Source organism: Hemitrygon akajei, chromosome 14 (assembly GCF_048418815.1).
Source record: "Hemitrygon akajei chromosome 14, sHemAka1.3, whole genome shotgun sequence".
Taxonomy (NCBI): Eukaryota; Metazoa; Chordata; class Chondrichthyes; order Myliobatiformes; family Dasyatidae; genus Hemitrygon; species Hemitrygon akajei.
The window spans coordinates 21115723-21142868 of record NC_133137.1 but is presented as its reverse complement, the minus strand read 5'-3'; the positions used below and the strand labels follow the sequence as shown (position 1 = coordinate 21142868).

The following is a 27146-nucleotide window of genomic DNA, read 5'->3' as shown; positions in this document are numbered from 1 at the left end:
AAGCTACATAGTTCTTCATAGCTGCCTATTAGTACAGTTCTTTACCAACTGATGAAAGATATTGTGGAGCGGTAGAGAATATCTCCAATCATAGGATGAGGTTTTTAGTAATCGAGACAAAGGATTCTTTCTGTGCTCTACCCTTCTGAAATCCACAGTTGTAATATAACACCTGTTGTGTGTTTAAAATGAAGATCCATTACAATTACTAAAATTAATCCAAGTTAAATAATTTTATTACAGTTAATTAGAAATCTTAATAGCTGCTGAAATGGCTAACACCAACAAAAAATGTAACAGTGTAAATGTACAATTGGACCACTGATTCATTTAGTTACAAGATCAATCTGTCCTCCCCACCTTCCTGAATCACCTGACCAACAGAATTCTGGTTTTGCTGCTTCAAAAAACATTGCTTCTTGGACTCCATCAGTTGTTCAAAATCTCGCCACATTTTAACCTGCTTCATGTTTGGACCATGGCTCTCCCGCACAGCTTTCTGTTTCTCCCTTAGTTTCTGTAGGTAAAAAGAAAAATCACAGCAATGTTCAGAGCAATTAAACTGCACTATAACTGCACCATGCAGCAGGTGTTCTCTTAAGTTTCTATTCCAATCTTGAAGGAAAATTGAAATCGTACTTGAAACAATAATTTCAGCAGTAAATATTCCACCCATTTTAATTAGATGGACTAGTCCATAGTAAAACATAGCTATAATAAAGAAAAGAAATTGTGCAAGTATTAACATTAACATGAATTGGCAATGCAAATTATTTGGAGTATTCATTATATGCAATTTGTTGCATTGTTTGAAGAATCCTGTTCACCCTATACACATCAGACTTCCAATATAACTCGGAGTCCTGCCATGTGCAGAAGTTCGCTGATGACACGGCCATAGTGGGGTGTGTCAGGAATGGACAGGAGGAGGAGTATAGGAAACTGATACAGGACTTTGTGATATGGTGCAACTCAAACTACCTGCATCTCAATATCACCAAGACCAAGGAGATGGTGGTGGACTTTAGGAGATCTAGGCCTCATATGGAGCCAGTGATCATTAATGGAGAATGTGTGGAGCAGGTTAAGACCTACAAGTATCTGGGAGTACAGTTAGACGAGAAGCTAGACTGGACTGCCAACACAGATGCCTTGTGCAGGAAGGCACAGAGTCGACTGTACTTCCTTAGAAGGTTGGCGTCATTCAATGTCTGTAGTGAGATGCTGAAGATGTTCTATAGGTCAGTTGTGGAGAGCGCCCTCTTCTTTGTGGTGGCGTGTTGGGGAGGAAGCATTAAGAAGAGGGACGCCTCACGTCTTAATAAGCTGGTAAGGAAGGCGGGCTCTGTCGTGGGCAAAGTACTGGAGAGTTTAACATCGGTAGCTGAGCGAAGGGCGCTGAGTAGGCTACGGTCAATTATGGAAAACTCTGAACATCCTCTACATAGCACCATCCAGAGACAGAGAAGCAGTTTCAGCGACAGGTTACTATCGATGCAATGCTCCTCAGACAGGATGAAGAGGTCAATACTCCCCAATGCCATTAGGCTTTACAATTCAACCGCCAGGACTTAAGAACTTTTTAAAAGCTATTATTAATGCTTTTTGAGATAGTGATTTAGATGCATATCATATTTTTTTACTGAGTTAAGTATTGTATGTAATTAGTTTTGCTACAACAAGTGTATGGGACATTGGAAAAAAAGTTGAATTTCCCCATGGGGATGAATAAAGTATCTATCTATCTAATGCAGGAGTGCAGAACCAGGGCCACCAAAAAATTAAAAAACCAGGAGTATAAATGGGTACTCAGTAGGTTCACTATTCCCAGTATGTTATAAACCTATCGACGATTACAAAGATAGGCTCAAATGAATAACTCCTTGTAATCTTCCAAAACACATGAGCCTCTTAAAAGAGCACAAAGAAGAGCAGATTGGTAACTCATGGATTTGAGTCTCCTTGGAGGCTTACGTCATTCTTGAGGATTGCAGAGAAGTAAAGATTTGTTAAACTAATGAGGGATTAACTATTTGTCACATGTACAAGTGTGTTGTTTGTGTCATCATTTGTGATAGGCTGGGAGAGCCCGCAAGTATTGCCACACTTCTGGCACCAACATAGCATGTACATAACTCAATAACACTAATTTGTGTGAGGAAACTAGAACACTCAGAGGAAGGCCACGCGGTCACAGAGAGAATGTACGAACTCCTTACAGGCAGCGGCGGGAATTGAACCCCAATCAGAGATCACTGGCGCCGTAAAGTGATAACACTAACTGCTATGTTACTGTACCGTACCGTGAATGTTCAGATTAATCAGCATGTTAGTATGTGGGTATGACAGGCAATTTGGAAGATAAATGGGGAAGTTCTGCTATAATTATACAGGGCTTCTTGGAATCCATATCCAGGTATTACATTATTTAAATCAACTTATTTAAAGCTTGACATGCTAATTTTAGAAATAGTGCAGAAATGGTTCACAAGATTGATTACTAAAATGGAGGGTTGTTTACAAGATTGAGTGGAATTTAGAAGGTGAAACCACATGATTTTGGGCCTTGTTATGGTAGATGCTGTGAGGGTGGTGGAATCTAGATTGGAAGGCATAAAGAGAATGGCCATTTAAGATTGAGATCAGGAAGGCATGTGAATGTTTGGAATTCTCTACCCAGAAAGCTGTGGGTGTTGACCATTTGAGAGATTTTAGACCACAAGAAGAACAAAAGGTTACAGGAATCACCTGCAAAGTAAAATTGAGGGCAATGATCAGAGCAGTTCAACCTTATAGAATAATGAACAGGCTGGAGGGACCATGCAGTCCACTTCTCTGTTAATGTCAGAATGCTTGAAATAAGAGACGCTTATCGAAGCAGTATCCTGCAGTAGTGGGAAAAAGCTGACAGATTCTGACAGAGCTTTTCTAACCCTTATTACATAATGTAACTTAAATAAGTAGATGCAAATTATTTCCTTATTCTTTCAGGACTTAATTTTTCCAAGTACTTTTTCTACATCAGAGGTTTCCAAATAAGAAGAAAAAGTCTCTGCAAACGCTGCTTTTTTTAGATAGATAGATAGATAGATACTTTATTCATCCCCATGGGGAAATTCAACTTTTTTTCCAATGTCCCATACACTTGTTGTAGCAAAACTAATTACATACAATACTTAACTCAGTAAAAAAATATGATATGCATCTAAATCACTATCTCAAAAAGCATTAATAATAGCTTTTAAAAAGTTCTTAAGTCCTGTCGGTTGAATTGTAAAGCCTAATGGCATTGGGGAGTATTGACCTCTTCATCCTGTCTGAGGAGCATTGCATCGATAGTAACCTGTCGCTGAAACTGCTTCTCTGTCTCTGGATGGTGCTATGTAGAGGATGTTCAGAGTTTTCCATAATTGACCGTAGCCTACTCAGCGCCCTTCGCTCAGCTACCGATGTTAAACTCTCCAGTACTTTGCCCACGACAGAGCCCGCCTTCCTTACCAGCTTATTAAGACGTGAGGCGTCCCTCTTCTTAATGCTTCCTCCCCAACACGCCACCACAAAGAAGAGGGCGCTCTCCACAACTGACCTATAGAACATCTTCAGCATCTCACTACAGACATTGAATGACGCCAACCTTCTAAGGAAGTACAGTCGACTCTGTGCCTTCCTGCACAAGGCATCTGTGTTGGCAGTCCAGTCTAGCTTCTCGACTAACTGTACTCACAGATACTTGTAGGTCTTAACCTGCTCCACACATTCTCCATTAATGATCACTGGCTCCATATGAGGCCTAGATCTCCTAAAGTCCACCACCATCTCCTTGGTCTTGGTGATATTGAGACGCAGGTAGTTTGAGTTGCACCATATCACAAAGTCCTGTATCAGTTTCCTATATTCCTCCTCCTGTCCATTCCTGACACACCCCACTATGGCCGTGTCATCAGCGAACTTCTGCACATGGCAGGACTCTGAGTTATATTGGAAGTCTGATGTGTACAGGGTGAACAGGACCGGAGAGAGTACGGTTCCCTGCGACGCTCCTGTGCTGCTGACCACCGTGTCAGACCTACAGTCTCCCTACAGTTTTCCAAATAATCTGAAAACCAAAGGAAATTCTGCAGGTACACCACATTGATAACAGGGAACATTGTTTGTTAATTGACTATAGAATCAAATACGGGGGGGGGGGGGAATGTACCCCTTATCTGAAATTCCAAAATGTGAAAACCTCTGAAATCCAATTTTTTTTTTGAGTGCTGACATGACGTCACAAATGGAAAATTCCACAAGGCGCTGGGAAGGTTCCCAGGCGATGCGCAGGTCTCTGCACACCACAGACAGTTCTGAGAAATAACCTCACATACGTAATTATCAGTTAATGAAAAATAGGAAAACATTGTATAAAGCGAAAAAAGATCTCAATCGTGTATTGAAAGAAAGGATGCATCAGCAGAATGAACATATGCCGCTTGACGATATGCTGATCACGAAACAAAAATTAAATCTAATTGTGAATATTTAGCAGGCTGATTGTAGAAATTTAAGTAAGCATTACATTTTTAAATATTTGTTGTGATAAGCGTCTGCTGATCACGAAGGAGAGAAATTCGTTGATGAGCTACTGTCGCTGATAAAAATCTTAACACACTGAGTGGCTGCATCAATAAACATGTGATGAACACACATAAGATAAAGACTGCTTACCGGTAGCACATAAATTTAGAATCGGAAATGATGGTGATCCCAAGCTATATCATAATATATTCCAAATTCCAAAAAAATCTGAAATCCGAAATACTTCTAGCCCCAAGGTTTTGGATAAGACGTACTCAACTTGTACCTTTTTGCTGATGAGTACAGATACATGAGTCCAGCTTTGAGATGTTCCAAACATTGTTGGCATATTCAAAATCTTCTGTTCTGAAGAACTATTTGGTATTATGGATTCATTCGTTTCTGTAAACTGCACATCAATTGTACTATACTTCAAAATGGGGTCAATACAGGTCCACAACCCTTCCCAAATGTGGATGTGTATAATATTCCTCATTTCCACATCACAAATTTGTGTCCATATTAACAAGCAATACATGCTTTTAAACTCTATATCCCCAAAGCTCTTGGAGACATATTAGCTAAGCAACAGTACAACAATATACTATAGCAAATGCAAACTCACTGGCTCGCCATTGGTTTTGCAAGAGCTGGACAACAGCAAAGCATATGCCAGATTGCTGTTTACTGATTTCAGCTTGGCATTCAACAGCATCATCTCCTCACTACTAATCAACAAGCTTCAAAAACTAGGCCTCTGCAATTGGATCCTCGACTTACTTACCAAAAGACCACAGTCAGTGCAGATCGATAATAGCATCTCCTCCTCATTGACAATCAACACAGGTATACCTCAAGGAATGTGTACTTAGCCCACTGCTCTACTCACTATTCATTTATGACTGTGTAGCTAAGCACAGCTCAAACGCCATTTGTAAATTCACTGATGACACCACTGTTGTTGGCAGAATCTCAGATGGCAGTGACAAGGCGTACAGGGTTGAGACAGATCGGCTGACTGAGTGGTATCACAACAACAACCTTGTACTCAACGTCTGTGGAATTCAGGAAGGGGAAGTCTCAGCTTGTGGTCGGTGGTCAAGCCCACTAGCGGATCAGCTGTTCTGGATTGAGTGTTGTGTAATGAACCGGATTTGATTAGGGAGCTTAAAGTAAAGGAACCCTTAGGAGACAATGATCATGACAAAATTCACCCTGCAGTTTAAGAGGGAGAAGCCAAAGTCAGATTACAGTGGAGTAAAGGGAATTACAAAAGCATGAAAGAGGAACCGGCCAAAGGGGACACTCGGAGAGCAGCAATAGCTGGGGTTTTTGGAAGCAATCTGGAAGGTGCATGATAAATACCGTACTTCTGAGAGAGGAAATATTTTAAAGGTAGGATGACGCAACCGTGGCTGACAAGCAAAGTCAAAGCCAACATAAAAGCAAGAGAGAGGCCATATAATAGAACAGAATTATCGAGAAATTAGAGGATTGTGAAGCTTTCAAAAACCAACAGAAAGCTATGAGGGCAGGTGGGGCAGAGGGGAGGTGAAATATGAAGGTAGCCAACAATGAAAAAGAGGATACCAAAAGTTTTTCCAGATATATAAAGAGTAAAGGAGAGGCAAGAGTGGACCACTGTAAAATTACACTGCAGAAGTAGTAATGGGGGACAAGGAAATGGCAGACGAATTGACTATGTATTTTGCATCAGGCTTCACTGTGGAAGTCTCTAGCAGTATGCTGTAAGTTTGAGAGTACCAGGGACTGAAGTGAGTACCAGTTCCTCTCTCTCTCTCTCTCTCTCTGGCTATCCAGCCCAGGGGATGATGATGGTTCCTTTCAGTCTGCTCAGAAAGGAACAGCATGTGTATGAATGGGTTTTAGGTGAGTAGGGGATTGCACAGGTCCAGACCCACCCTCTTGGCATCCCCTCCCGGATCCAGCAGCACGGTGGGGTCCAAGACGGCTGGGGGAAGTTCTGTTGCAGTGAATGGCCAGACCAAGCTTCGATGCAAGGGATGCCCTTTCTGCGCTTCACGTGTTTGCTAGATGGCCGTTGACCCTATGAGAGCGTTCATCCGCCCTTTGACAGGTCTTGTTTTTTGTCCTGCAGGGTGCCTAGCCACCCTCTTCACCAGGCAAGCCTAGTAGGGGAGCCGGTTTAGTGGCCGCCCACCCGACCGTGCGACAGGTAGTACTGGGTTACATGGTACCAACAGCACTCAGACGAGTGACCTGACAGTTCTTATTACTAGGGAGGAAGTGCTTTGGAAACTGCAAGGTCTGAAGGTAGATAAGTCACCTGGACCAGATGCTTCACAGTCCCTTATGTAACATCCCTTCTTGAAAAAATTCACATCTCCTCTGCATTCTTGATTCTTGCTGTGTAGAAGCACAGATTGGCGACAGATTTGATAAGCTAGTGTGGGCATATTGACACGCTGCAAAGTACTAATTGTAGTAATCATGTATAATGATAAGTTTTATATACTGTATTTATCATAATTATCGCTATTAATGCCACCAAACAATTTTATTAGTTTTTCTGAACTGCAATTTAATTCACGGGCACTGCTAAATTCATTATGTAATGTATTTATGCCCCACTGGCCTACCCTACACTGAAAATGAATAAATATAGCATATACTAATTTTCCATTTTGGAATTAATTAACCTGGGGTCACGTAACAGGTTTTAACTGGTTGGAAGACGTTTATGATGGCATTCACTCATCCATGTATAAGCTTACTCATCTATGATTAAATCTCATTAAAGATAACCTTACTCATTAAGCTGTTATTCAGAGGATTCAGCCCCACATTTTGTACAATTAGAAGCATGATTTTACATTTTTGTGTGGCAACATTTCAGACAGTAAACAATACAAGTGCCATATTAAAGTGGATCACTTGCCGCATTAGCTCACTGCAGGAGATTAAGCATACTGTAACTGTTCGGTTGGAGTGTACAGATGAAATATTGTCATCTCCAGTGCATCCTTAAAGCACATACAGTACTACACTAATAATCATGCATCACTGAATAAATTACTCTTAACAAAAGAAACTTGTTCTAAATTAACGTAATTTATCATAAAAGCTGATAACATGCATTAAAAAAAACCTTCAAAATAGGTTAAGCAAGTCTGTGGATGTGCACGTATTGTACTTAAGCTGGTTTCAGTTGTAATTATAGATGCAATAATAGTAATTGCAATATTTTAAATTCACCTCCAGAAGAACATTTACTACACCAGCTGCAAGAAGGTGACCAGGAATACTACTGCATTATTATAAAACTGTGACCAGTACTCTAGAGGAAGGAAATGCCATCCTCACAGCTTGCCTCACCTCTAACCCAATCCATATTAAATGACCAGATAGAGTCACACAACACAGAACTGTGTCCTTCAGCCAATCTCATCTATGCTGAACTTTCTACCCATCTACACTAACTCACTGGCCCATATTCAGACCATATTCTACTATCTCAGTCTAAATGCCATTAAAATGAATAATTGTATCTCATTGTGTCACCACCTCTGGCAGTGCAATCCAGATACAACCACTGTCTGTGTAAAACAACCTTATCCCTGACTTCGGAGATTATATATCATGACCATCTTAAAGAAAGGAGACAAATCTACCTGTGGTAACTACAGACAGTTCCTTTGCTGTCCATCACAAGTAGTCTTCAACCACTTTTTCCCCAGTGGCCAAAGTGTGGATTCTGTCCATCTGGAGCCAGAGTATACCTGGTCTTCATGGGTCTACTCTAACAGAAATGCTGTGAGCATCAGCCACCAAACACAGCCTTCTCTGCCTCACATATGGTTTCATGGCTTGCATGACATGATCTTAACCACTAAGCCAGCAACAAGCTAGGGTACATCATCACCCAATACTATTCTCATTCTCACCTCCCAGAAGCTTTCCTTTGCAATTGAATTTAATTGTAAGATTAATAGAAATTGAAACTGCTCAGCAGCAGGCAGTGAAGAAGGCTAATGGAATGTTGGCCTTTATTACAAAGGGAATTGAGTACAAGAGCAAGGAAATCCTCTTGCATTTGTACAGGGCCCTGGTGAGACCACACCTGGAGTATTGTGTACAGTTTTGGTCTCCAGGGTTAAGGAAGGACATCCTGGCTGTAGAGGAAGTGCAGCATAGATTCACAAGGTTAATTCCTGGGATGTCAGGACTGTCTTACGCAGAGAGGTTAGAGAGACTGGGCTTGTACACGCTGGAATTAAGGAGATTGAGAGGGGATCTGATTGCAACATATAAGATTATTAAGGGATTGGACAAGATAGAGGCAGGAAATATGTTCCAGATGCTGGGAGAGTCCAGTACCAGAGGGCATGGTTTGAGAATAAGGGGTAGGTCATTTAGGACAGAGTTAAGGAAAAACTTCTTCTCCCAGAGAGTTGTGGGGGTCTGGAATGCACTGCATTGGAAGGCAGTGGAGGCCAATTCTCTGGATGCTTTCAAGAAGGAGCTAGATAGGTATCTTATGGATAGGGGAATCAAGGGATATGGGGACAAGGCAGGAACCAGGTATTGATAGTAGATGATCAGCCATGATCTCAAAATGGCGGTGCAGGCTCAAAGGGCCGAATGGTCTACTTCTGCACCTATTGTCTATAACATATTACCTCCACTCCAGAACCAAGGTTACCCCTTCGTCAGTAATTTAGCTGCAATATGCAGAGAATACTTATGCTTGGGCGTGTTTGGAGAGTGACTTTGAAGATCATATCCTCTAACCTGGCACAAAGCTCATTGTCTATGATAGATAGATAGATAAATAGATAGATAGATAGATACTTTATTCATCCCCATGGGGAAATTCAACATTTTTTCCAATGTCCCATACACTTATTGTAGCATAACTAATTACATACAATACTTAACTCAGTAAAAATATGATATGCATCTAAAATCACCCTCTCAAAAAGCATTAATAATAGCTTTTAAAAAGTTCTTAAGTAGTTTACTTAAATACATTGAGTCCTAACCCCGGTACTTTAACATATCTTACTCCTGGCGGTTGAATTGTAAAGCCGAATGGCATTGGGGAGTATTGATCTCTTCATCCTGTCTGAGGAGCATTGCATCGATAGCAATAATCCCTGTCCTTCAAAGCACTGGACAACACAGAACATAGTACATAGAACATTACAGCATAGTAACAATCCCTCTGACCTGCAATCTCTGTGCTGAGCAGGATGCCAATTTAAACTGTACATCTGCCTGCAACATGTTTTATATCCCTCACCCTGTTTGTTCCAATGTCTATCTGAATGATTTTTAAATGTTGCTGTCATATCTGCTTCCACCACATCCCCTGGCAATGTGTTCCAGACACTTATCAGTCTCTGTTTAAAGAACTTGCCACATAAATCTCCTTTAAGCTTCCAACTTTAAATATGCCCTCTAGTATCTGACATTTCCTCCCTGGAAAAATGGGCTCTGACTATTTAGACTATAATTTATACTTCGATCATAACAACTGTCAGCTTCTGACATTCCAGAGAAAACAGTTCAAGTCTGTTCAACCTCTCCTATAGCGAACACTTTCTAATCAAGGCTATATCTTGGTGAAACTCTTCTGCACTTTCTCCAAAGCTTTGACATCTTTCCTGTAATGTGGTGACCAGAACTTCACACACACAATTTCTTCCAATGTCTCCAATGACATTGATATAATACTATGCCATTCAAAGTATCTTGGTGGTAAGTTCACAAGAGAGGTACAATGTTGAAGTTGCAAACATTTCAGCAGTTAACCACATTCTTGACCCTTGTCTGATATTGCTAAAAAACAAGTGACAAGTTGTCTACAAGTGGAATTTCTTTATAATTTATTTTTAAGCATTCAGTCTGGAGCCCTAGTGCCCTGGTAAAATTGTCCAACATAACTAAAACTAACAAAATAGCTTTAACCATGGAATCTTGACTCCCTTAATGAAATATTATCTTATCACTTATTATTTTAAACAATGACCTGGAAATGCAGTCTCATTTTGCCTGCACTTATTGAACCTTATTTCCCAACACCTTTAATGTAATTTTTAAAAATCTACTTTATCCTTCTCACTTCATTTGTGAGGCTAATCACAAATTTCCATTCTTGGATTACCAGGGAAGAATGGACACACAAGACTCATTCAATTCTCAAAGAGAATGGAGAGTGACATATACAGAAATGAGTTATTCAGAAAACAGTTGTTTCGATGAATAGGATGTCTTTAAAGAGTTTTTTCTAAGTTAATGCTATCAGGAGAAGAATTGTTCTAATAGAGCACAAAAGGAGACCTTTAGCCCCACCATAAGCAATTAGAGAAGTTCTTTAGCAACACGAGTGAATCTGCAGATGCTGGAAATAAATAAAAACACAGAATGTTGGCAGAACTCAGCAGGCCAGACAGCATCTATGGGAGGAGGTAGTGACGACGTTTCGGGCCGAAACCCTTCATCAGGAGTGAAGTAACATGGGATGGTAGAGGGGGGATAAGAAGTGGGGGGGAGGGATGAAGTAGAGAGCTGGGAAGTGATAGGCCGGAGGGAAATGGGCTGGGGGAAGGTGGAGAATTATGGGAAATAAAAGAGAAAGAAAAGTAGGGCTGGGGGGGAGATTATAGTGAGGGGGGAAAAAGAGAAAGAGAACCAGACTAAAATTAAAGATAGGGATGGGGTAAGGGGGGGCAGGGGTATCAACGGAGGTCTGCGAGTTGAATGTTCATGCCGGCAGGTAGGAGGCTACCTAGGCGGGAGATAAGGTGTTGCTCCATCAACCTGTGTGTGGCCTCATTTTGACGGTAGAGGAGGCCATGGACAGACATATCGGAGTGGGAGGGTTCTGTGGAATTGAAGTGTGTGGCCACAGGGAGATCCCGCCTCTGCTGGAAGACCGAGCGCCGGTGTTCGGCGAAACGGTCTCCCAGTCTGCGGCGGGTCTCCCCAATGTATAAATGGCCACATCGGGAGCACTGGATACAGTATATCACCCCAGTTGACTCGCAGGTGAAGTGGTGCCTCACCTGAAAGGACTGTCTGGGGCCTAGGATGGTGGTGAGGGAAGAAGTGTGGGGGCAGGTGTAGAACTTCTTCCGTTTGCAGGGATAAGTTCCTGGAGGGAGGTCGGTGGGGAGGGATGGGGGGGGATGAATGGACAAGGGAGTCGCGTAGGGAGCGATTCCTGTGGAAAGTCGAGAGTGGGGGTGAGGAGAAGATGTGTCTGGTGATGGGATCCTGCAGGAGGTGGCGGAAGTTACAGAGGATTATACGTTGGATCTGTAGGCTGGTAGGGTACCTAGACTATTCCTCCTCCCACCCTGTCTCCTGCAAAAATACTATCCCTTTCTCTCAATTCCTCTGCCTCCGCCGCATCTGCTCTCAGGATGAGGCCTTTCATTATAGGACAAAGGAGATGTCTTCCTTTTTTAAAGAAAGGGGCTTCCCTTCGTCCACTATCAACTCTGCCCTCCATCGCATCTCCTGTATTTCACGCACCTCCGCCCTCACCCCATCCCCCTGCCAGCCCACCAGGGATAGAGTCCTCCGGTCCTCACCTATCACCCTACCAGCCTACAGATCCAACGTATAATCCTCCGTAACTTCCGCCACCTCCTACGGGATCCCACCACTAGGCACATTTTCCCCTCACCCCCACTCTCGGCTTTCCGCAGGGATCGCTCCCTACGCGACTCCCTCGTCCATTCTTTTCCCCCCCCCCCCCCCATCCCTCCCCACCGACCTCCCTCCAGGAACTTATCCCTGCAAACGGAAGAAGTGCTACACCTGCCCCCACACTTCTTCCCTCACCACCATCCCAGGCCCCAGACAGTCCTTTCAGGTGAGGCACCACTTCACCTGCGAGTCAACTGGGGTGATATACTGTATCCAGTGCTCCCGATGTGGCCATTTATACATTGGGGAGACCCGCCGCAGACTGGGAGACCATTTCACCGAACACCGGTGCTCAGTCCTCCAGCAGTGGCGGGATCTCCCTGTAGCCACACACTTCAATTCCACAGACCACTCCCACTCTGATATGTCTATCCATGGCCTCCTCTACCGTCAAGATGAGGCCACACACAGGTTGATGGAGCAACACCTTATCTCCCGCCTAGGTAGCCTCCTACTTGCCGGCATGAACATTCAACTCACAGACCTCCATTTATACCCCTGCCCCCCCTACCCCATCCCTATCTATAATTTTAGTCTGGTTCTCTTTCTCTCTCTTTTTCCCCCCTCACTATAATCTCTCCCCAGCCCTACCTTTCTTTCTCTTTTATTTCCCATAATTCTCCACCTAGCCTATTTCCCTTCAGCCTATCACTTCCCAGCTCTCTACTTCATCCCTCCCCCCACTTCTTATCCCTCCTCGACCATCCCATGTTACTTCACTCCTGATGAAGGGTTTCGGCCTGAAACATTGTCACTACCTCCTCTCATAGATGCTGTCTGGCCTGCTGAGTTCTGCCAGCATTTTGTGTTTTTATTAGAGAAATTCTTTGCAGGCCATAACGGGTGTATAAAATTAGTTACAGTAGAAGTGTCAAACTTGGAATGAAGAACTCTCACTTGAACATGTCACAGGAACAGTTACTATTAGGGATGTAAATGTTTGTGATAGGGGAAAAAGTGCATTGGTAATGGAGCTTTATTTCATGAAGGACTGAGGCATATCTGACTCAAATTCATGGTTTTAATGGAAGGCAAAGGTTGTGTATTTCCTAAGTCATTCTGGATTCGATGCCATCATCCCCTCAGAACTAATCAATAAGCTTCAAGACCTTGGCCTCAATACTTGCTTGTACAATTGGATCCATGATTTCCTCACTTGCAGACCCCATCAGTCTGGATTGGAAAATCATCACCAACATCTACAATCACCACCAACACAGGTATATTACAAGGACCTGTGCTTAGCCATCTGGTCTACACACTTTCTATTTATGACTGTGAGGCGTATCACAGCTCCAATCCCGTATTTAAGCTTGCTGACAACACCACTGTTGTACGCCGCATCGAAAGTGCTGATGAATCAGCATATAGGAGGTAGATTGGAAATCTGTTTCAGTGGTGCCACAACAACAACATCTCACTCAATGTCAGCAAGACCAAGGAGCTGATTATTGATTTCAGGAGGAGGAAACGGGAGGTACATGAGCCAGTCCTCATTGGAGGATCACAGGTGGAGAGGGTCAGCAACTTCAAAATTTCTTGGTGTTATTATTTCAAAAGACCTGTCCTGTGTTCAGCACGTAAGTGCAATTATAAAGAAAGCATGGCAACTCCTCTACTTCCTTAGGAGTTTGTGAAGCTACAGCATGACATTAAAAACTTTGACAAAATTCTATAGATGTGTAGTGGAGAGCATATTGACTGGCTGCATCACGGCCTGGTATGCAAAAACCTATGCCCTTGAATGGAAAATCCTATAAAAAGTAGTGGATATGGCCCCACCATTGAGCACATCTACATGAAGGTTCATCACATGAAAGCAGCATTCATCATCAGAGACCCTACCACCCAGGGTATGCTCTTTTCTCACTGCTGCCATCAGGAAGAAGGTACAGGAGCCTCAGGATTCACACCACCAGGTTCAGGAAGTTATTACCCCCTCAACCATCATGCTCTTGAACCAAACGGGATAACTTCACTTGCCCCATCATTGAAATGTTCCCACAACCTGTGGAGTCCTTTGAAAGACTCTTCATCCCATGTTCTCAACATTTATTGCTTATTTATTCACTATTATTATTATTTCTTTCTTTTTGTATTTGCACAGTTTTGAAGACTGGTTGTTTGTCAGTCTTGTTGGGTGTAGTCTTTCATGGATTCTATTATTATTATTTCATTATGGATTTGTTGAGTATGCCTGCAAGAAAATGAATCCCAGCGTTGTATATGGTGACATGTATGTACTTTTGATAATAAATTTACTTTGAACTTTGAACATTGGATTTATAAAACAAAATGCACCAATTACATTATTTTATTCTAATCAAGGTAAATATTTCATATTCTAACTTAAATATTAAAGCTTTTAGTTTTACTAAATATTTGATTCAATTGGTTCTGTTGAATCACCCAGAAAAGCTGCAGACAATATTCATAGTTTTCCCCGTTACTTCATAAAGTTAGGAAAAAATAGGCCATGACCCAGTTTAAGTAGATTAGAAATATTACATCAAATTTAGAAAACCTAGACCAAAGAATATTTGACCCAATTCCAGTTTCACCTCCACATTTGTATTTTCCCTTTACATTCCTTTGTAAGATTATAAACCCCAATTATTGCACAATAAATATATTGCACCAGCATTACTTAGTATTAATATTTAAAATGGTCCAATCAAAATGTTACTGAATTAAGCAAAATACATAATTACCGAAACACATCTGCAGAACTGGCCTGGTTTCTAATAATATCTATTAGGAGCACCTGCCGTTAATGCAAATATATGATTAGCCAATCATCTGGCAGCAACTCAATGCATAAAAGCATGCAGACATGGTTCTAGAGGTTCAGTAGTTGTTCAGATCTAACATCAGAATGGGGAAAGAAATGTGATCTAAGTGACTTTGACTGTGGACTGATTGATGATGCCAGATGGGGTGGTTTGATCTCAGAAACTGTTGATCTCTTGGGATTTTCACTCACTACAATCTCTAGAGTTTACAGAGAATAGGATGAACATCAAGAAAAAACATCCAGTGAGCTACAGTTCTGTGGGCGAAAATACCTTGTTAAGCAAGAGGTCAGAAGAGAATGGTCAGACTGGTTCAGGCTGACAAGAAGGCGACAGTAACTCAAATAACCACGTGTTACAACAGTGGTGTACAGAAGAGCATCTCTGAATGCACAACATGTCAAACCTTGAAATGACTGGGCAACAGCAGCAGAAGACGATGATAATACACTCAGTGACCACTTTATTAGCTAAAGTGGTACCAATAAAATGGCCACTGAGTATATTTCTAGCTTCTATAAGGCACTACAAATAGACTAAATTTGTTTTTGTGTTTCATCTACAACAATAACCACTGCTGAAGTAGCAAAGTGGAAAATAAGAAGCAACATATTGTATGCCTAAACACACATTCTTGAGTCTTTGCCCGTAGCTAGATTTTCAGGAGCGTAAAGAGAAACATTATCCCAGTCAACTCATAGGCTCTTAAGTGTTCTATTATTTTAAACCTTCATGTACAACTTTAAGTAGTGTTAAAAAGTTCATAGTGTTATATTACACAAATACGATATCTGCTTCTTGGTGCAATGGATGTAGATTTTAAAAATAACAGTTGCCCATTCTTCAACCTCACAACATAATTGAGAACAAATCTAGTCTGTTAGGGTAATTTACTCTTTTTGGCAGCTAACTTAAACTTAAAAAAAAAACTGTTTCAAGCAATTTAATAAATATAGAATAAAACTTTGATAAACTGCTCTTCAACAATCCAGGTGATTCACCATTTGGTATACTGTGATATTTATTGTGTTCCATTGAAACTCATGGGGGTTCCAGTTCCTCCGCTCCTTCTGCTCACTAGGGCTCTGGTTCCCTCAATCCCTTGAAACTCAGTCCCTTTATGCTCACTAAGCCCCAGTTCATATGCTCTCTTTAAATAGACCAAAGCCCCATTCCCATTGCCCCCTTAAACTTACCAAGTTCACTGGAAAATTTATTACAATACTGCATAATAACCATTAAAAAGTTAACAAAAATATGTATCATCTAAGATTCTTAAAATCTGCTGCCAGATTATCGATTACAACCATGGAACCACCTCTGAAAATGTTAGAAGATTTATTGCACCAAAATACTAATAAAATCAGAGTGAAAATGACTAAACATTTCCATCAAAATTTGGTAGAGATTGCCTTGAGATCATTTCCCATTTAAATATAAAAGAAACTTTCAACTATATTATCACAGTATAGAACCTGAACAAACATTTAGATTGCATTAAGGAACACCAACCATACAATAAAAGTTTTAAAGAAAATGGAGCTGAAAAATATTAGTCTGAGGTCCAGAGTATGTGAATCTGCGTCAGCAAAGCCATGTGGGAATAATCATATGCTGCCCTAAGCAAACAAATATTACCCTAACTCCTTGCAACAACTGAGTATATTTAGATCCTGGTAGCTTTAAAAATTTGTTTACTTAATCTATAACTTGTGTTTGTAGCACCAACAACTTACAACTAATACACAATAGTTATAAAAGCAACTTGTAATGCAACTATTGTTGGTAATGACATGCTGGCTTTAATGGTACAGTTCATGCTGTTCCTTGAAGTCACAATTGCTGATATTGTCATTTCTCAAGAGATTAGTTACCAATGTCATCTGCCAAGTTTTCTTTCTGGTTTGCTGTGCCAGGATTCTGGACAGCTGGCTAAATCCTTCGCTGTCTGCCAGAAACAATGTGTTAGTTAATATAGATTTTCCCCATGCAGCAACATTCCCAACATGGCCTATTGTACAGATACTCACCTTCCCCAGATTTTCTTGCTCCAGGATATTTCGATTATATTGCTCCCTGAAAGATGCAAAGTAATTACTAAGTTAAGTACATATTCTGCTTTAGAATTTATTACTTGACTCGTATAGTAAACAATTTGTTGAAACACTTCAATATTGTATCAGCACTTTGTTGAGAAATTGAATGTTCCTGTCAGGCAATTAATATCAGTCATATTGCAAGGCTATTTTCTAAGTTCTTACAACAATTTCAGTGCTGGTTGACTGCTTTAGAACATCAAAATACAATTAAATCCTGCCAACATAGAGATGTATGCTGTAAAACACTTCTTCCTTTTAGAAATGGTGGAAAGCAGTATAATTGTTGTGGATGCCATAATATTTCTATGGGAAATTAAGGAAAATAACTGTAATAATGTGTATTTTTAAATGAAACACAGATTTGTTATTCAGTGCTATTACAGTATCACAAGTAGAAATCTTATATAAAAGGGATGAGTCCTCATTATCTTTTTACTGTCTTAATATTGTTCCTGATCTACAGGAACATCAAAGGAATAGCAACAAATCTGGAAGTAAGCAACATAAATATACAGTGGAAATAAGGGCAAAGAGGAAACGGGATCAAGGTTCTTTAAAATTTTTAAACAGTAACATTAAAAGATTCTCATATGCTCATAGTACTTTCCAGACAGTGGACGAATTAATGACACAGCTGTGATGAAATTGCCATTATAGAAACATGGCTCTAGGTGCCCAAAGCCGAGAGTTGAACGTTCAAGCAATACACACAAAATGCTGGATGAATATTCAAAACTTACGAAGACAAAATGGAAAAGGAGGTGGGGTAGAACTATTAGTGATGAGATTACACTGGTGAAAAGTAATCTTGGCTGAGCATATCATGATGTAATCTTGGAATCAGTTTAGGTTTGGGAAACAGCAAAGGCTGAAAACATTGTTGGCATTATTCATACGCCATCAAATAGTAGCTGCAATGTTGAGTACAGCAAAAGGAAAAAAACAGCAAAGAGGAGCATATAACAAGAGTAAGAGGATAAGCATAGAGAACTGTAATCAGTATGGACCCGTAACTTGCAGTGCTCAAGTTGTATTCCCAAGAACAAGAGTGGTTGTGGAAACAACTCTATAAATATTACAGTATTACGGACTGACAACACTGACGTGCCAGTGAACTCCTGCCCTCCCTGCGGCTGCCCTGGACACCTGGTATGGATGTAGCAATGAGATGCCCCGTGGCTCAGTATGGTGAGGGTGCCTGTGAGGGCAGTTGCTACGGTGATATGTGGGTAAGGCCCGCCCCCATGCCATTGTTGGGCACTGACAGAAACTGCTGCAAATGTTTGTAAAAACAAAATGACTGGAGAATCTAAATCCGAATCCCTTACAGACGAGGCAGATGAATTTACAATGGAGAATGAGGAAATGGTAGAAGAAATAAGTAACTACGTTACGCATGTCTTTTTGTGAAATGAGACAACAAGCATGCTAGAAATACCAGAGAACCAAAGATTTAGGGAGAATGTACAAATATAGGAAATAAGTATAGTTAAAAAGGTGCTCAAAAAAAATGAAGAAATTTAAAAATGAGGGGTAATTTCAAAGGACCTAATAGTCTACCTCCAGAGTTTGAAAGGCAGTTATAACACTCTGGTTATCAAATTACAAAACACCACAGATTTTAGGATTACCCTTGCGGATCAGTGGGTAGTAAATGTCCTACTACTTAAGATGGACAGATGAAATTGCGGAGCAGACTCAATGGGTCAAATGGCTGAATTCTGCTCTTATATCTTATGGTCTTACATTCTCGAATCAAATCAACAATTTGACTGGATGGAGGGAGCAAGGGTAAAGACTGATTTTCCCTGTTGATAAATCAAAAGTAGGCATTATTGTGAATAAGGAGGAGGAAATAAAGAAGGTTCAAAGGAACATAGACAAGTTGAATAAGTGGACAAGTACATTATCCATTTCAACACGTACTAACAAGCTGGAGGAACTCAGCAGGTCGGGCAGCATCCGGATACTGAGTTCCTCCAGCTTGTTTGTACGTGTTGATTTGACCACAGCATCTGCAGTGTACTTTGTGTTAATATTATCCATTTTTTTGGTGCATTAAAAGAGAAAACCAGAATGATTTATAAATGGTAAGAACTAGGAAATGCTGATGTTTAAATGGACCTAGGTGTCTATGGATTACTGAAAGACAACATACAGACATGGTAAATGGTATTTTGGCCTCATTTGAATCCAGGAGAAAAGGTACCTTATCTAACCTTGCTGAGACAGTACCTGGAAAATTGTATAGTTTTTTATCTCCTTACTGAAAGAAGGATATTCTTGTCATTAAGAGAATTCAAAGATTAACCAGATTGGTTCCATTGTGGTAGGTTTGCTGTAAAAGAAGAGGTTCAAGGGACAGTATTCTCTGCAGTCATATGAACATACAGATTGTTTGAAATGTTCAGAATTCTTATAGGGCTTGACAGAGTAGATATAGGGTGAATGTTTCCCCTTGGCCAAGGAGTTTAGCAGCAGAGTCACAATTTCAGAAGATTGAGTAACCTATTTAGGACTAAGATGAGGCAAAATTTATTCATGTAGAGGGTGGTAAATGGATTTCTTTACCCCACAAAGCTATAGAAGGCTCAGTTTGTTATTTTATTCAAAAAAGGAAGTTGATAGATTTTCATTATTAAGAGGATCAAGGTACATTCCCTTTTAAGTACAAGAAAACAGTAGTAAGGTGAAATATCAGCCATGATCTTGACAAAAAGCAGAGCGGGCTTGTAGAACCAAGTTGCCTACTCATTCTCCAATTTATCATGTTGATAACACACACTTCCCATCCTATTCTCATCTGTTCAAAGTCTTGTGGCAGTGCACTTTACTTTTATGGCAACTGATTAACCCCAGAATTTGGACAGAAATCACAGACTTTATTAATATAAAAATAGCAACACACTACAAGTCAGGTGGCCACTGTGGAAAGCAAAACAGAGCTAACATTTCATTCTCCAATCACTATCACAGGCTGGCTTTCATCTAACAACCAAACCACTCCTGGATCTCTTGAGTCATAAGATACATCACACAAAACAGGGTACATGAGATTGCAAATGGTGTTTTTTTCAGGACACATAAAAACATAACACCAAATACAAATGCTCTATAGAGCTAGTGAACATTAAGATCTCATTCTCATGATGAGTGCCTTGACTACTTTTCCATTATAAAAAATAATTCTTCTCTGCCTGAACACATCATTCGTTTGTTATGTGTCCTCTCGCCTGACACATAGGTCCAAAAAATTACTAGGGTGCATTAAAAATGAAATCAGTGACTGGAATAAAGGCAGGTGTCAGTAGTGATCCTCTTTCCCCTGTTTTGATGAATAGTCTTCAACCTGAAACCTAACACTACTCTGGCTTTCTTTCACAGATGCTACTTAATCTGCTGGTGTTTTTACAGCTCTTTCTGGTTTATTTCATATTTCCAGCTCCTGTTGTTCTTTCTTATTTTTTATTTGTAATTCATTAATTGATGGCTCTCCATCAGCACCCAAATGGGAAGGTGGTAGAAGATCAGAAAAGCTTTTCATTGAGAAAGGTGACAAGTACAGCAAACAATAAAGAACTTTAAGGAATTCAAACATGACAGAGGCAAGAGATATAATGAAACAGAACAGAGATATAACATGCTCCATTAATGATGGCTCAGATGCAAAATTTTATAAATATACTGCAAGGAAATGTTATTTCCCAGACTAAAAGGAAACTGTTGCACAAGTTATTAAATAGATATCCACAGAAAATATACATACACATAAAAACATAAGTACTTAAACTTGCAGGTACCTCATAGCTTTCCTTCTTTCTTGTGGATCTGCAGATACGTATAGTTTCATTTCATCAGCAGCACGCTGTATCTGTCTTTCAGTAATCTGTTCAACAGAAAACAACTTTCATCTCTGCAATGCTTTCCCAAAGCTAATAAAATCAATAGGAAGTTACAAGAGTTTTTTATACCCTTCTCAAGCAGTTGGTATAATGGTATCTAGTTTCCTCCTGAGCACATTCTTCTCTGAGACCTTGGACTTCCTGAAAAAGGTTCTCATTTAAGAATCACTTTATCTGAGAGAAATTTAATCACAAACTACATTTTAAATATTATAAACAATCAATATTACACATATTTTAGTCGACTATCCTTTTGAATATAGTTGATCATTAAAGTAAAAATATAATGATCTTTCCTACCAAAAAGTATTTATAATTTACTCAATGAAATCCTACCTACAAACAATAATTATAGAAATATTTTTACCAGCCTTCCTAAAAATTGCCAGTTAACTTTAATCAGCAAACCTTTTAAGAGCTATGTCATTTTTTTAAACAATAATCTCTTATAGCAAGCAAATCTAGAGAAGATGTTTTCTATTCAAAAGGTTCTAAATCCTCCCAACTAACAAAAAATTATGATTTTGCAGTAACTCCACAGAATTATTAACATTCCCCAAATGGACAGTGGCTCTATTTGGTAGCAATGGATAAGCTGAAACCTTCTCAATATTCCCTAAATGGAAAGCAACTCCGTTTGGTTGCACTGTATACGCTGAACCTGTCTATCACTAATCTGAACAGAAAATTCGAATTTCTTTGGTCGCAAAATATACTACCCAAGTATCCCAGAAGGCCAAGTGACACTGGCAGCAACAGTTCTTTGTGGGCAATAAAATGACGATGAACTGTCATCAACAAGGATAATTTTGCAACATGATCTTATCCTCAGGGCCTCTTGATGTATTTAATATAGGGAAGGTCTTTCCTAGTCTTTGAATTCTCAAGTATTCAAGTCAAATGAGAGTAGGGCAGGCTACAATGACAAACAAAAAAAATCTCAGAAAATATGCAAAGTTCCTGAAGTCTTATTTACTTAATGTTCTGGGCATAAACCTAGATGAACGCATTATTCACATGCCTGAAAACACAGAGATTCTGGTCTTTTGTATTAAGTGATGTTCTGCAAGTGAGAAACAGAGAAGATCGGTGGACGTTTTCCACAAGTGGTGGAAACAATTGAAACAATTAACAAAAATGATTGATCTTAGTAAAATCTTTGCCAATTAATTGCATTTAAATTTCCCCTCCTGGGCAAGGGGGAAATGATGAAGTATGCTGCAGTACCACTAATGGTATTTTCCAGAAATTCTAGGACAAAAACGGGTAATTGAAATTTAAAAAAATGAAACTGATACAGGACTTTGTGATATGGTGCAACTCAAACTACCTGCGTCTCAATATCACCAAGACCAAGGAGATGGTGGTGGACTTTAGGAGATCTAGGCCTCATATGGAGCCAGTGATCATTAATGGAGAATGTGTGGAGCAGGTTAAGACCTACAAGTATCTGGGAGTACAGTTAGACGAGAAGCTAGACTGGACTGCCAACACAGATGCCTTGTGCAGGAAGGCACAGAGTCGACTGTACTTCCTTAGAAGGCTGGCGTCATTCAATGTCTGTAGTGAGATGCTGAAGATGTTCTATAGGTCAGTTGTGGAGAGCGCCCTCTTCTTTGTGGTGGCGTGTTGGGGAGGCAGCATTAAGAAGAGGGACGCCTCACGTCTTAATAAGCTGGTAAGGAAGGCGGGCTCTGTCGTGGGCAAAGTACTGGAGAGTATAACATCAGTAGCAGAGCGAAGGGCGCTGAGTAGGCTACGGTCAATTATGGAAAACCCTGAACATCCTCTACATAGCACCATCCAGAGACAGAGAAGCAGTTTCAGCGACAGGTTGCTATCGATGCAATGCTCCTCAGACAGGATGAAGAGATCAATACTCCCCAATGCCATTCGGCTTTACAATTCAACCGCCAGGAGTAAGATATGTTAAAGTGCCGGGGTTAGGACTCAATGTATTTAAGTAAACTACTTAAGAACTTTTTAAAAGCTATTATTAATGCTTTTTGAGAGGGTGATTTTAGATGCATATCATATTTTTACTGAGTTAAGTATTGTATGTAATTAGTTTTGCTACAATAAGTGTATGGGACATTGGAAAAAATGTTGAATTTCCCCATGGGGATGAATAAAGTATCTATCTATCTATCTATTAGAAATAGTTTGATATTTCACATTGGTGAATGCCATCAGAAGGCAAGAACTATTAACAGATAGCTAAAGCCTGATGTTGTTTTAGTAAACCAGATTCCAGTTTGAGGAAACTCAGACTGATCAATACAAAATGACTGAACAGAGAATTACCACAGTTAGCTATCCTTGCACTGACTATATCGGAAACAAACACAGCTTCAAAAGAAAATGAACTTACAAGTACAACAAGATACATCTTCACACTCTTTTCAAGATATCCTAAAAATGCTTTACACTCAAAGAGGTGCACAGCAAACTTCCATTAGCAGCGACGAGATAAGGACCAGATAATGTATCTTAGAAATAGTGAGTGAATGATCTACATTGGCAGAAGCATTCTCGCCAGAACACTGCGGTGACCCTGTTGCACTTCTTTAAAATAGAGCTTTGGGATTTTTAAAGCAAAGGAAGCTGTTGACTAAAGTGTTACCCTAGATTTTTGTGCACAAGTAACAGGAGTGAAACTTTAACCCATAACTGTCAAGTTAAACAAAAAGAAACTAAAATGTTCTATGTAGAGAGATTGTAAGGATGTAATAATACTACACAATTCTTAATCAGTTCTATCAATATTTACAAGCTCTTGAAAATTAACACTAAGTCATAGACATGTTCAATTACTGCTTGCACTGATTTAGCAAAACTCAGGCAGAATTCTGGGGCGAGTCCTTTCCTTCAGTCTAGGTTGCAGTTTTACAAAATGTTCTGTATTGCATGTAAGTGCATTAAAAAATCCCTCTAAATTATCCAAGTAGAGTAAAAAGTCTAAAATGGGCATAGGAATTATCGCATATGTGGATTAAATTATGACATTTATTTACCTGTTCAAGCTTAGATCGGTTGCTTTCCAAGCCTGCTGCACAGCTGTCATAGAGTGCTTTTTTTTCTTCATACTCTTGAGTTAGTTCCTAATGTGAAAGGGCAAACTGTCATGTAAATGAAACTGTGAACTAGCAGCATGCGACACTCAAACAATGTATGTCCTTGTCAATCACAAGTCAAGACCTTGCATTCTGAAATAAATTTACACATCCAAGTTCATGTGTAAACCAAACAGGTGGCTTCACATCCTTGTATGTGGAGTGAAATATTGTTACTTGCAGGATTCATCCTGGTGTTCAGCATGGAATCTGTTTGGTTAAGCCTAATTATTCTCCAAACAACACTCGTTCGAACACTTTCCTGTACTTTCGTAGCTACTTTGTGAGTAATGCAAAGATGGCAAATTGTCTGCCAACTGACACAATGGAAGTTATTGCACTTACTGTTTTGACTAAGTTAGTGCAGTAACTTGGCAACCAGCCAAAAGAAGGGCAAGAAGCAACATATTTCGACAGTACTCTCATTGTTGCTTAAAGTCCACCACTCACCTGGCATTTCTGTCTCAATGGCCGTAGTTCTTTGATGACTGGGGCCAAGGCAGATTTTTTTTCAGCAATACTATTATTAAGTTTCTTTATCTGTAGAAAAATTGGCACACAAAAATAAACAAGATCTATGCATTAACAGTTATGGCACTTTTTCAATTTCTTTTTTGCTATAAACTGGCAGAATTGCCATTTACATACTGAAATTTTCACCAATAATATACATTTATGCACAGCTTTTTGTTTCTCTTCTTTTATGAATCTTATATTGCAGAAACATATTATATAGAGAATCTAAAACGTGGGGGTGGGGGAGAAAGAACAGCAATGTGGCAAACAGTTGTAAATATTGACCAAGTACAAATGAATACATGCCCCTTTGGCTGACCTTCCTGGGGAAGGATTATGTAATGAAATTGATAAAGAGGAAAGATTTATTTAGATGGTATCTTTCTCTTGCACTTTCTCAAATCACTGGACTGAAACCCATACCAATTATCTGAAAATCTGCTTTCTGTTAATCTGAGGTCTTCACTGAAATTAACTTGAGCCAACACAAAGAATCACAAGAAAATGGTTAAAATGATAAAAGAAACAGAAGGTTAAAAAATGTAGAAGCAAACCCAGAAATAATAACAAGTACACAGACACATAAGATAAAAACTGACATTACAAATATGATGTAGGACAAAGAATAATGTACTTTTACCTGCAGCAAGAACATATTGCTTCAAAATTTGTAATGGTAATAACAATGTTTAATGTTACCTCTGGATAAAATTGGCAGCAACTTCAGGGATCCACACTCACAGATGGAAATTCAGAAGCTGTTGATGTAAACACTCCTCTTCCCAATACAGAATTGTTATAAAGGTGTGATCTCAAACTATCTGCCTATTGTTCTGATTTGAAAAACTTAAGCCATGTTCAACCAGGTGGAATGGGTATCCTTATACATCAACCGCCGTTAATTGACTGAAAGGATCAGTGGTCAATTATGGAGGCAAACAGGACATTGGCATTTATTTCAAGAAAATTTGAGTAGAAGGGTAGTGATGATTAGGATCATCATGAACCGTTGTTGGGTCGCACTGGTTGTTGAGAAAAATGACACATTTTGCTGTACATTTCAATGTACATATGACAAAGAAATGAATCCGAATATGGATAATTATTTACGGATCTCCATTATTAAAGAGGAATATACTTGTGGTAAAGGGAAGGTAGTTAAGGTTTGCCAGATTGATCCCAGGAATGACAATTTCTCCAAGGAGAGATTAAGCAGATTGGGTTAATAATCATGGAGTTTAGAAGACTGAGAAGTTATCTCACTGAAATGTACAAAATTCTTATGAGGCCTAACAAGATGGAATCAGTGTTGATGTTTCCCTGGACTGATGTCTCTGGGCCCCAAGTAAGGATCATCTGTTTCTTCATCCAGAGAATGGTGAATTTTCAGAGTTCTTTATTCAGTAGGGCTGTGGAGACTCAATCACAAGATTTTTAGATTTTAAGGGAATCAAGGGAAATAGGATTAATGCAGGCAAGTTATGGTAAAATAAATATTGAATGAATGAGCAGGCACAAGAGGTCAAATGTCCTCCTCCTCATTCTTTTTCTTATGTTCATGGTGAATAAGAAGCTTCTTTATCTAGTGAGAGAAAAAGTTGGGGGCCATTATTTTATTAAAAAAAGGTTGCAGAATATCACGAGCCTCGTTTGTAATACCACGTATAGTCATGGAACACCGGCTAAGCACATTAATGCAAATATGGAGTTTAATCTGCTGCCACTGCCTGAAAGTAAGCTGCCTAACTATCTTTTCTAGGTTACACAAGGCCCCAAGCAACACGCACAGATAAGAAAAGGATTTTTAAAAGGTCTCATCTTAATTTAAATGGAAACATTTTAAGGAATTACACATTAATGCACACATATTTCTAAAAGTTTAGTACAACACTAAAATGACACATACAGTTGCAATTTTCAAGTCATTTATGTAATGCCTATGATTTGAATTAACATACAAAAATCTATCTGCCAGTCTTCCAGAATCAATTAATGTGTTCTTCTTGGCATCAACATTATTTTGGGTACAAATTTGGTGAATTTTGATATTAATTGTCTTTCTATTTAACTCTCTAACAGCAGAAAAATATGCACGATTTTTAAATTAGAAATCAATGTAACATTAGTTGACTATCTTTTTTCTTGAAGATGCCAGAAAGTTATGAAAAAACATCTGACACCCTGTTTAAGGTGTTAACACAAAAATATACTGGTAGTTACTCATTCACTGTAATTTTCTTTCATTAAAATTTCAATGAGCTTAGATGTTCTTTTTCCTAAAATGATTACATATAAATGCTATGATCAAATTATTGAAAGATGAACAAAGGAACTTAATGAGCATTTGGGCGAGATAGCCTGGTGACTGAAAAATCTCTCCCTGGTACCTTTCAGAAATTGTGGGAAAAGAAATTAAGCAGTAATGAAAAATAAACTTCTGCAATATTCTCTAATTGCTTAATGTTCCAGACA

The 27146-nt window shown here is 39.5% G+C and overlaps 1 protein-coding gene across 1 annotated transcript in view; it reads right to left on the bottom strand.

Annotated features, from left to right (window-relative positions):
- Positions 1 to 209: 209 nt before the first annotated feature.
- Positions 210 to 27146, bottom strand: part of ift81 (intraflagellar transport 81 homolog) — a 71737-nt gene continuing 44800 nt past the window's right edge. The window contains exons 14-19 of the mRNA XM_073065617.1: positions 24609 to 24698; positions 24060 to 24146; positions 21115 to 21186; positions 20944 to 21029; positions 17075 to 17120; positions 210 to 517 (exon numbers count right to left, since the gene is read on the bottom strand). Of these exons, the coding sequence (XP_072921718.1) occupies positions 335 to 517; positions 17075 to 17120; positions 20944 to 21029; positions 21115 to 21186; positions 24060 to 24146; positions 24609 to 24698 (564 nt within the window). The 3' untranslated portion in view covers positions 210 to 334. The remainder of the gene's footprint in view (positions 518 to 17074; positions 17121 to 20943; positions 21030 to 21114; positions 21187 to 24059; positions 24147 to 24608; positions 24699 to 27146) is intronic.